Source organism: Daphnia pulicaria, chromosome 4 (genome assembly GCF_021234035.1).
Source record: "Daphnia pulicaria isolate SC F1-1A chromosome 4, SC_F0-13Bv2, whole genome shotgun sequence".
Taxonomy (NCBI): domain Eukaryota; kingdom Metazoa; phylum Arthropoda; class Branchiopoda; order Diplostraca; family Daphniidae; genus Daphnia; species Daphnia pulicaria.
In genome coordinates, this window is record NC_060916.1 from 21,795,615 (window position 1) to 21,807,710 (window position 12,096).

The 12,096-nt window shown below is 34.5% G+C and overlaps 1 protein-coding gene across 4 annotated transcripts; it reads left to right on the forward strand.

Moving 5' to 3' along the window:
* Nucleotides 1-8,813: 8,813 nt before the first annotated feature.
* On the forward strand, nucleotides 8,814-11,666 carry LOC124338127. 4 transcript variants are annotated; one of them, XM_046792203.1, is made up of 7 exons: nucleotides 8,814-9,105; nucleotides 9,172-9,338; nucleotides 9,970-10,053; nucleotides 10,120-10,326; nucleotides 10,411-10,520; nucleotides 10,627-10,784; nucleotides 11,287-11,666. In XM_046792203.1, the coding sequence occupies exons 2-7, from the start codon at nucleotides 9,207-9,209 to the stop codon at nucleotides 11,433-11,435; spliced, it is 840 nt and encodes a 279-aa protein (XP_046648159.1). In that variant the 5' UTR covers nucleotides 8,814-9,105; nucleotides 9,172-9,206; the 3' UTR covers nucleotides 11,436-11,666. The 4 variants fall into 4 exon arrangements, with proteins under 4 accessions (XP_046648159.1, XP_046648157.1, XP_046648158.1 ...); XM_046792201.1 differs by having other exon boundaries at nucleotides 9,188-9,338; XM_046792202.1 differs by having other exon boundaries at nucleotides 9,196-9,338.
* Nucleotides 11,667-12,096: the final 430 nt, after the last annotated feature.

A 12,096-nucleotide genomic window follows, 5' to 3' on the forward strand; every position in this document is an offset into this window, starting at 1 on the left:
AAAAAAACGTACAAAACATCTAACCTGAAATATTTCCAAATCGTGGTGGAGACCTTTCCTATCCCATGTATTAGTATTTTTTGTGTTGAATCAGTATAGAATACTCTATTTTACAATAATTATAAGAAGAAACTCAGTACATGTGAAAAGTTGCATTGGTGTTGAAGAAATACCAAAAAAACGTACAAAACATCTAGCCTGAAATATTTCCAAATCGTGGTGGAGACCTTTCCTATCACATATAATGGTATTTTTCATTTTGAATCAGTGAAAAATACTCTGTTTTACAATTATTATAAGAGAAAATTTATTATATGTGACAGGTTGCATTGGTGTTGAAGAAATACCAAAAAAACGTCCCAAACATTTAGCCTGAACTATTTTCAAATCGTGGTGGAGACCTTTCTTATCACATGTATTAGTATTTTTCGTGTTGAATCAGTATAGAATACTCTATTTTACAATAATTATAAGAAGAAACTCAGTACATGTGACAAGTTGCATTGGTGTTGAAGAAATACCAAAAAAACGTACAAAACATCTAGCCTGAAATATTTCCAAATCGTGGTGGAGACCTTTCCTATCACATGTATTAGTATTTTTTGTGTTGAATCAGTATATAATAATCTATTTTATAATAATTATAAGAAGAAACTCAGTACATGTGACAGGTTGCATTGGGGTTGAAGAAATACAAAAAAACGTACAAAACATCTAGCCTGAAATATTTCCAAATCGTGGTGGAGACCTTTCCTATCACATGTATTAGTATTTTTTGTGTTGAATCAGTATAGAATACTTTATTTTACAATAATTAAAGAAGAAACTCAGTACATGTAACAGGTTGCATTGGTGTTGAAGAAATACCAAAAAAACGTACAAAACATCTAGCCTGAAATATTTCGAAATCATGGTGGAGACCTTTCCTATCACATATAATGGTATTTTTCATTTTGAATCAGTGAAGAATACTCTGTTTTACAATAATTATAAGAGAAAATTCATTATATGTGACAGGTTGCATTGGTGTTAAAGAAATACCAAAAAAACGTCCCAAACATTTAGCCTAAACTATTTTCAAATTGTGGTGGAGACCTTTCCTATCACATGTATTAGTATTTTTCGTGTTGAATCAGTATAGAAAACTATATTTTACAATAATTATAAGAAGAAACTCAGTACATGTAACAGGTTGCATTGGTGTTGAAGAAATACCAAAAAAACGTACAAAACATCTAGCCTTAAATATTTCCAAATCATGGTGGAGACCTTTCCTATCACATATAATGGTATTTTTCATTTTGAATCAGTGAAGAATACTCTGTTTTACAATAATTATAAGAGAAAATTCATTATATGTGACAGGTTGCATTGGTGTTGAAGAAATACCAAAAAAACGTCCCAAACATTTAGCCTGAACTATTTTCAAATTGTGGTGGAGACCTTTCCTATCACATGTATTAGTATTTTTCGTGTTGAATCAGTATAGAATACTCTATTTTACAATAATTATAAGAATAAACTCAGTACATGTAACAAGTTGCATTGGTGTTGAAGAAATACCTAAAAAACGTACAAAACATATAGCCTGAAATATTTCCAAATCGTGGTGGAGACCTTTCCTATCACATGTATTAGTATTTTTTGTGTTGAATCAGTATAGAATACTCTATTTTACAATAATTATAAGAATAAACTCAGTACATGTAACAAGTTGCATTGGTGTTGAAGAAATACCTAAAAAACGTACAAAACATCTAGCCTTAAATATTTCCAAATCATGGTGGAGACCTTTCCTATCACATATAATGGTATTTTTCATTTTGAATCAGTGAAGAATACTCTGTTTTACAATAATTATAAGAGAAAATTCATTATATGTGACAGGTTGCATTGGTGTTGAAGAAATACCAAAAAAACGTCCCAAACATTTAGCCTGAACTATTTTCAAATCGTGGTGGAGACCTTTCCTATCACATGTATTAGTATTTTTTGTGTTGAATCAGTATATAATAATCTATTTTATAATAATTATAAGAAGAAACTCAGTACATGTGACAGGTTGCATTGGGGTTGAAGAAATACAAAAAAAACGTACAAAACATCTAGCCTGAAATATTTCCAAATCGTGGTGGAGACCTTTCCTATCACATGTATTAGTATTTTTTGTGTTGAATCAGTATAGAATACTTTTTTTACAATAATTAAAGAAGAAACTCAGTACATGTGACAGGTTGCATTGGTGTTGAAGAAATACCAAAAAAACGTCCCAAACATTTAGCCTGAAATATTTCCAAATCGTAGTGGAGACCTTTTCTATCATATATAATGGTATTTTTCATGTTGAATGAGTGTAGAATACTCTGTTTTACAATAATTATAAGAGAAAATTCATTATATGTGACAGGTTGCATTGGTGTTGAAGAAATACCAAAAAAACGTCCCAAACATTTAGCCTGAACTATTTTCAAATCGTGGTGGAGACCTTTCCTATCACATGTATTAGTATTTTTCGTGTTGAATCAGTATAGAATACTATATTTTACAATAATTATAAGAAGAAACTCAGTACATGTAACAGGTTGCATTGGTGTTGAAGAAATACCAAAAAAACGTACAAAACATCTAGCCTGAAATATTTCCAAATCATGGTGGAGACCTTTCCTATCACATATAATGATATTTTTCATTTTGAATCAGTGAAGAATACTCTGTTTTACAATAATTATAAGAGAAAATTCATTATATGTGACAGGTTGCATTGGTGTTGAAGAAATACCAAAAAAACGTCCCAAACATTTAGCCTGAACTATTTTCAAATTGTGGTGGAGACCTTTCCTATCACATGTATTAGTATTTTTCGTGTTGAATCAGTATAGAATACTATATTTTACAATAATTATAAGAAGAAACTCAGTACATGTAACAGGTTGCATTGGTGTTGAAGAAATACCAAAAAAACGTACAAAACATCTAGCCTGAAATATTTCGAAATCATGGTGGAGACCTTTCCTATCACATATAATGGTATTTTTCATTTTGAATCAGTGAAGAATACTCTGTTTTACAATAATTATAAGAGAAAATTCATTATATGTGACAGGTTGCATTGGTGTTGAAGAAATACCAAAAAAACGTCCCAAACATTTAGCCTAAACTATTTTCAAATTGTGGTGGAGACCTTTCCTATCACATGTATTAGTATTTTTCGTGTTGAATCAGTATAGAAAACTATATTTTACAATAATTATAAGAAGAAACTCAGTACATGTAACAGGTTGCATTGGTGTTGAAGAAATACCAAAAAAACGTACAAAACATCTAGCCTTAAATATTTCCAAATCATGGTGGAGACCTTTCCTATCACATATAATGGTATTTTTCATTTTGAATCAGTGTAGAATACATGGTTTTACAATAACTATAAGAGAAAATTCATTATATGTGACAGGTTGCATTGGTGTTGAAGAAATACCCAAAAAACGTCCCAAACATTTAGCCTGAAATATTTTCAAATCGTGGTTGGGACCTTTCCTATCACATGTATTAGTATTTTTTGTGTTGAATCAGTATATAAAAATCTATTTTATAATAATTATAAGAAGAAACTCAGTAGGGGAGACTGGAGTAAAATGGGACACCGGGTCAAAAGGGACAGTGGGGGGAAAAATAGTAGATGTTAATAAAACTTTAAAAAATTTTAGTATGTTATGTAAATCTGTATAATCTACTTCGGCATGAAATTTTGTTGATTTTTGTCAATAACTGCATGAGTTATTGACAAAACTAAAAAAACGGTTGTTATTTATAAATTTTTGTCTCCGCCATTTTATGTTTATAGAAACAAATAAACGGTAATGGCATGTAAATTTAATATTGAAATGAAGCTGATTCATTTCTTGATCGTTTAAAACAAAAATTAGAATTTTAGACCAATTTGTTTAGACGGTATGAACTTTTTAAAAAAAGAGTCATAATCGGGTTGTTTGGGACAGCCGTTTTTGCCTAAAATGGGACAGTTACGGACCAATCAGCGTACAGCATTTTTAAGAGGCTCGATTCCCTGACCTAGCAACGCAGGATGTCCTACAGCTCCTTAAAGGTTTTTGTATATACAAGTAAAAAGGTTCATTAACACAATAATTTAATTGAAACGTTTATAAACTCAAAGAGTCTATGCAGTGGAACACTTTTTCAATTTTTTTCAATTTTATTAATGAATTTTAAGGCGAAAACGGAGGACGTCCCTTACCACCCACCCCAGTGTCCTCACTTACCCCCAAAAATAGGCTCCTCCCATAAATCTGAGTAAACTTTAAAGGTCTTTTATGGGGAAATGGTTTATTATAAAATTATAAAAAAAATATGGGGGCTACATTACAATAAAGAATACATAAAAAAAAAATTTTAACGAAATTAAAGAATTAGTTGGGGAGATATAGGGGGCAAACGAAAACCGTCCCGTTTTACTCCAGTCTCCCCTACATGTGACAGGTTGCATTGGGGTTGAAGAAATACAAAAAAAACGTACAAAACATCTAGCCTGAAATATTTCCAAATCGTGGTGGAGACCTTTCCTATCACATATAATGGTATATTTCATTTTGAATCAGTGAAGAATACTCTGTTTTACAATAATTATAAGAGAAAATTCATTATATGTGACAGGTTGCATTGGTGTTGAAGAAATACCAAAAAAACGTCCCAAACATTTAGCCTGAACTATTTTCAAATCGTGGTGAAGACCTTTCTTATCACATGTATTAGTATTTTTCGTGTTGAATCAGTATAGAATACTCTATTTTACAATAATTATAAGAAGGAACTCATCGATTCACATATCCTGTAACAAGGAAACCCTTTAAATTTGTAAAACAATCAGACTCGTCATTTCAAATTCATTGAAGTGGTGATTTTCACTTCCTGGAAGATTTTCTATCAACCCTTATTTCTATTTCTTTTCCTTCATGCATGTCTTAATAGATTCATTGATTTTTAAAACTTGAAATAGTGTATTGGACATCGATTCATATATCCTGTAATAAGGAAAATCTTTAAATTTGTAAAACATTCAGAATTGTCATTTCAATTTATTGAAGTGGTGATTTTCAGTTCCTGGAAGATTTTCTATCAACCCTTATTTCTATTTCTTTTCCTTCATGCATGTCTTAATAGATTCATTGATTTTAAAGACTTGAAATAGTGTATTGGACATCGATTAACATATTCTGTAACAAGGAAACCCTTTAAATTTGTAAAACAATCAGACTCGTCATTTCAAATTCACTGAATTGGTGATTTTCAGTTTCTGGAAGATTTTCTATCAACCCTTATTTCTATTTCTTTTCCTTCATGCATGTCTTAATAGATTCATTGATTTTAAAGACTTGAAATAGTGTATTGGAAATCGATTAACAAAATCCTGTAAGAAAGAAATCTTTTGGATTAGTGAAACCATCAAAATAGCAAATTCATATTCAGCAGAAATGGTGTGACCCAGCTACTGAACTTATTTCTATGTTCCCCAGTTTTAATTTCTATTCCTACGTGAATTCCTTTGGAATTTATTGCTTCAATGAATTTAAAATGCATGGTGTATTGGACATAATTTAACACATCCTGTAAGAAAGAAATCTTTTGGATTAGTAAAACCATCAAAATAGCAAATTCAAATTCAATAAAATGGTGTGACCCAGCTACTGAACTTATTTCTATTTTTCCTAGTTTCAATTTCTATTCCTACATGAATTCCTTTGGAATTTATTGCTTCAATGAACTTAAAATGGTAACTTAAATGGTGTATTTGATTATTTACCCCCCCCCCCCTTCACTCTCCCCTCTTCCAGGGGTGCGCGTATAGATGTTATACCCTTGAAAAAGTAGTAGTCTAGCAAAAAATCGTGCGCAGTTTACGCCGATGCGCACCACAGCGGCAGATAGCAGAACTAAACTTTTTATTACGCTTGACTGCCTGTCTACTTCAAGAAACGAGACGAAAACCGACTGCTTGTCGAACAAAGGACTTGAAGTAGACAGGCAGTCAAGCGTAATAAAAAGTTTAGTTCTGCTATCTGCCGCTGTGGTGCGCATCGGCGTAAACTGCGCACGATTTTTTGCTAGACTACTACTTTTTCAAGGGTATAACATCTATTCCCCATCGCTCGACCCCCCTTTAGGCGGGCTTAGGCAGCGCGTCAGCCCCGTAATAAAACTCAAAACTTTGAACGGGTTTAACGGGCACTCCCGCTCATTTGCAAACCCTAAACCCAATATTAAAAATGATCAGCGTAAAAATATATACATCCCTTTATCAATCGTTTTTCGATAGCAGAAAACTTGTCTTGCTAGGGAAGAGCCTTGATTTTTAATTTTTTTTTTTAATCACAAAATAGGTTATCATTTTTATCTAAAAACATTGCAGTACGTTGACTGAAAGTTGACTGAAAGTACTCAAAACCAAAAACACTCAAACGACGCGTATTCACACGGGGAACAAGAATATCGGGTGGGTTATGTTTTCTGTTGGCGCGTAGTATGACAGGCTGCATTATTACGCATTTCGTCCTTTTTTTTTCTTTGCAGCGCTTGGTTGATCCTTGTGATGCCGTCTTGATTTCGTCAACAAAACACGTCTCTTATATTCTTTCCCCCGGGCAATTTTTTTTGCGATGCAAGTCTATCTTTCGATTCACGCAGCGTGATGGATACGGTATAGCCTTCAGCATTATACATATTAATTTCACAGTAGCAACGTGCTGGTGAACGCTTCACATGTTACAGTGCCAAACTGTGAACAAAGTTATAGATTGTGCAAAATTATACTTTGACTGTGGCCGACGAGGTTTTCCTTGTAAATTGGACTCCATCATTGTCACAACTGATATTTGCATTGATTTCCACTACACCCGATTTTTAGTGATTTTGCCTCTGAAATCTCGGCATCACCTGTTTGGCTGTTTCTAAATCAAGCTTTCCATCGCTCACCATGGATTCAATAAGCCTTAACGCAGATTCGTGGACAGGTAAATTAGTATTCACAGAATTCGACCACAAAGGATCTGCCTGCATTCGGAGCGAATGGACACATAGTTGTCTTAGGACAGATTTGCTTATGGGAGAAATCTGCGCTAATAACAATATCACGGTTATCCGGTTTTACAAAGGTAAACAAGAATTAAACAAAAAACCACACAAAATGGTAAAATAAATTAAGTAGTAAAATTGGAAAAAAAACATCCGTTTTAATATTAGCAGAACAATGATAATTTTAGATATTTTTAATTGAGTACAGATTGCAAAACAATCCGTGTTTTATTTTTTATAACTGACGTATGGGTTTTTAATAATTAATATAAATGCGAAAGTCACAGAAATTTTTGGACGTTTAAATCATATGTAATTTAAAATTAAAACGTAATTTTTTCATACGTCAAACCGTTTGACGTAGCATGGCTGTGCACTTTTGTAGCGCAAGAACGGGGAGAATGGGACGAATGGGGGAGAAGAGGAAACGTGGGTCCCCTTTTTTCGTACGCCCTCCTCCCTCCCATTCGTCCCATTCTCCCTCTTCTCCCCGTTCTCGCGCTACAAAAGTGCACAGCCATGCTGCGTTGCCAGATAAACGACAAAAGAAAACAGATCCCGAAGAGCCCCGTAAAAAACAATTATGTCAACAAATAATTTTAGTTAATTCAATATTTGGCATAAAACAAGTAAATGACGCTCATATTGTTGATTGTTGAAATATTTCATGTTATTATGTTATTATATCACATGCTGGGAGCAGGAAAATACAGTATTTAATATGAAATAGCAGGATAACATAATTACTTAATAATAGCATGAAAACGGGCTATCGGGTTTAGGTTTACTTTTGTTTTTGTTTTTGTTTATATAAGAACACGTCAATCCGGCCACCAGCGAACTAGTCCATCACGCTTTCGTCGTTTTCAAGACGGAAAGTCGCTGGAAGTATTCCATTGAAAGGAATAAGACTTGCATCGCACTTCAACGGTCGAAATGTTTAAACGATATTCTTCACGCCGCTTGTGGAGGTTTCGCCGATACCAGCGAGCAAAAAGGAAAAGGATCCATCGGCAAAGTTGTTCATTTCTTATGGCGGAATAATTATTTGGGTGAACACTACCATCCGCTCAGGTCAAATTGCATCCAATTTGCATCGCGTATTTTTAGAGTCTTTTCCATCCAAAGTGACGCACTTCCTATTCACGTTTGCGATTCATCTGACGACGATCCAGATAACTATGAATGTTAAAACATGTTAATTTTAGGCGCTCTCTGTGAAAGGCACATCAGGTTTCATGTGTATAAATATTCGTATAAGACGCTTAATAGATGACCAGTAGATCTATTTGTGCAAATGAATTTTTCTCGATTTTTCTGTCGTAGTTGTGATAAACACGGAAGTTGAATAAAGATAACTGGTCTATTCATTTTTACTGCTGGATACAAGAACTGCATGGAATAATCCGTTTGTGAAACTTTTATCGATAGGCCTACATTTTATGGATTTGTTTATGGTGTGTTTTGCTTTGCGGAAAAATGGGAAATTTCTTAATTTAATTAAGAAACATTATCTACGACATAATTCGCACTGATTTCAATAAGTCGGTCAAAAGTCACTTTATACTATTACATTACCTAGATACTTCTTTCAATTTATAATATTTCAGCTACGGTCAATTAATTAATTTTGCATAAAGTAGTTCGCTTTGAGCGAGCTTTGAGTGATGTGAAAACATGTTTTTTAATTTAAATGTGATTCTCCGCGTGTTTAACGTCGCTGTGTTGCCTTGAAATCTAAATTTAGTTCTCGCTTGCGAACGCTCGAGGGATGAGTTTTGTTTTGGTGGTTGAGGACTCGAAACAGTTTGCCATTTAGTTCAGTTTAGTCACGATACAAATGCAGCCGACGACGCACACTCCCTAACGCACTCTGTAGACTCAGTAGCCGAACGAGAAGAAAAACTTCCACCTTCAATAACCAAATTTGTTCCCCGATATATTTATTGCTCCTCGTGCAGTTCTTGGAATATAATTACCTCATACTTCGGATTCACCGTCTCAGCTGGAAAAAGAAACCAGGTAAGAACATTTTCATTGATTTGTTAATATATATAGCCTCATTTATATATTAGGCCCTTTACATAGCCTCATACTAATTTAGGCACGAAGAAGAGATTACAATGACAGGTCATTTTTACTACGATCGACCCATCAGTCACCGAGGATACTTGAGTTCTTATGACAGTTCTTACGGTTGCACGGATACTTCTTTGTCGCCTTACACGTCATCACTTCGGAGCATCTACATGCCAGTAAAGTTCTGTTGGCTATACGTGTTCTGTTGCCCAAAACTGTGTACTACTCAGGTTTCTTGTTTATTATATTCTCGCCGATCTCCTTCGATACCAGGAGGATGACTAATCCAAGTGTCGCACTCCCGTACACACGCTATAGCTACGTATATACGCGTATACATATATATTATGCTATATTGAATATATGTGTATTGTAAATCACAAAAGACCAAAAGAGAGCAAAGGCTTGTTTTTACGGCAACTTCCTATAGCTAATAGCTTCAAAGTATATATAATCCTGTTCCCAGCACTCCCGGAATCTAATTTTGGACGGGACCATCGTTTGATCTTTCTCTTCCTTTTTTTCCCCTTTTTCCGTCTTATTTGTTTTAGTTGCCTTCTGTTGAAACTTCCTCTTGGCTTTTTTTTGTGGATATCTGCTGTGTAGAACTTGGCTTTTGAGCTTGTTTACTTTGGGGTAATAGCGGTCCCGCCTTCCATTTGCCATCATTCGCAATATGCATGTGCAAGAAAGATGAAGCAGTCTCACAAAGTTTCTCCAAAATGATCACGCATGTTCAATTTAGTTGGCAATATTGTGATCTTTAATAACTGAAAATGATATGTGCCGTTTTCATTTCATTTTCAGACGACTTATTGGAGCACGTATCATCCGTCTATTTATTCTTCGTACCCACGCGTCTCAATCTATTCAGTGACGCCAACTCCTCGGGTAAATTAGTTATTCCTCATTTAAACTAGTTTATGCTGCTGCAAACTATTATCTTGATATGTATAGATACTGACGTATCACACGGCCATACCCAGGACCGCACATCGGCGTTGGTGGAATTTGAATGCGTCACCGACTGCTTCAACCCGTGAGCGACTGTTAAGATACTCGGCTCTCTATGACGACGAAGACGATCTAGAGCGCATCATGACTCAGGGGCAAAAATACAATGCGGTTTCATCCTTGAAGGATACCTTCTCCAACACTATACAAGTGAGTTGGACCTTTTTTGCTTCATTCATTACCGAATGTGTGTGTTCACTTATTTGAAATTTCATATTTACTTTGATTTATTAGGACATCGAAGACGATATACGAAATTGGCGCTATGCGGCTTCGTCAGTCCTTAACCGCTTGACTCCCGTTAAGGCGTCCAACGTGAAGTTGACCCGTTACAACCCGTCTCGGTAATTTTACCGAATCCATTAATGGACAGCCAAAATAAATATAATTTTTAAGTCAATGTCATTTGAAATATTAATTATTATTTATTTATTTGTTTTTCATTTTCAGCTATTTGAGTGACAGTAGTGACTTCAAGAGAGACGGGCCTAAGTTCCGACCATCTTCTTTGAGGTCTTACGAATACTCAAAGTTCCAAGCACCCATCTATGACGCGGGCCGCTCTCTATACGTGTCTAGTCGTTCGAGGAATTGGGATTCGCTAAAGGGTATCACCTAAACAATATTTCCTGACTGCGTTTTATGCATTGCACGTCTATTTCGACTTAGACTTAAATTATACGAATGGTTACGCTTGCGTTTAGTTCTAATGAAAATCAAGAATTTATTATTCGACTTGTAGCTATGCGTAGTTCTGTAGAATTTCAAAACGGATTTGCCTCATGGGATATTATTTTCCATAATACCGCAACAAACATGTAGGCCTAAGCTCTTTTCTCTTAGTGAAGTGGGTTTCACAGTCATTTAATTTTTATTCAACTATCCCATGATAATTTTCTCTACTTTTTGGAATATATACTTAAATGCTTCGTTAAAATGATGGAAGTAAACAAACGTTTTTTCTCGTTATTATAGTTAATATGCTGTCGACAAAATTGTTGGTTACTCAATCTTTATTTACTTCTTTTTTTTTTTTACTTTTTCCCTTTTCTTATCCCTTTTTTAACCTCATAATTATGTAACATGTCATGTAACATGCGTATTAACAAGATCAAGGTAGTTTGGCGAGCATCACTTATCCAGGAAATTATCATCAGTCGAAGTTCAGAGTTCCAAAATGCTCCGAGGACGACAGCAAAATCAAACGCGGAATTTCTATTTTATCTCACTACATACTGCCGCGTAACAATATGGATTAAATCAGAACTAAACTATGAAAACTGTATTGAAGAGAGCGTGACAACTGACAAGTCCCAAACATAATAATTTCTTCTCGCTAAATAAGAACACTAATTTTCAAATGAAGGTATAACTTAACGCTATACATTGTTCTACATCTTATATAGGGTAACGCCGATGCTCAAATGTTAATCTTGGCTAAAAATAATAGCTCTTGTTAGCAGCTGAGAATCGGAATGCCCAATTATTTATTGCAGAAAAAAAAAATAAAACAAATGCTGAGTTAAAATATGCAACCAATGGATACGAATGTCTCCGGCACCACCTTGTAACTTGTTGCGTGGATAAAGGTTAAGATGATTATCAAACTGTCTGAAACTTAATTCTCCCTCTTTTCCTTGCTGTAACGTTTGAGCTACTATTCATCCTACTTATAGTGTACCCGAGGCATATACCTTTTCCGTTGTATCGAGAAGGAATTCATCGCTTACTAAAGAATTTAGAAATTTTAATCTTTTAATTGAAAAGACCCGTCGTCCACCGTCGTCATTTGGATTTGTCCAATGTCTCTCCCTGCTTTTAATGTGTTTCCTTTTTCTTATCTACCGGTACCGCATCAGCTTCAATTCTTCTTTCTCCCAATGCTCCAGTTGAGTGGAAATAATCACAAGTGATACGTGA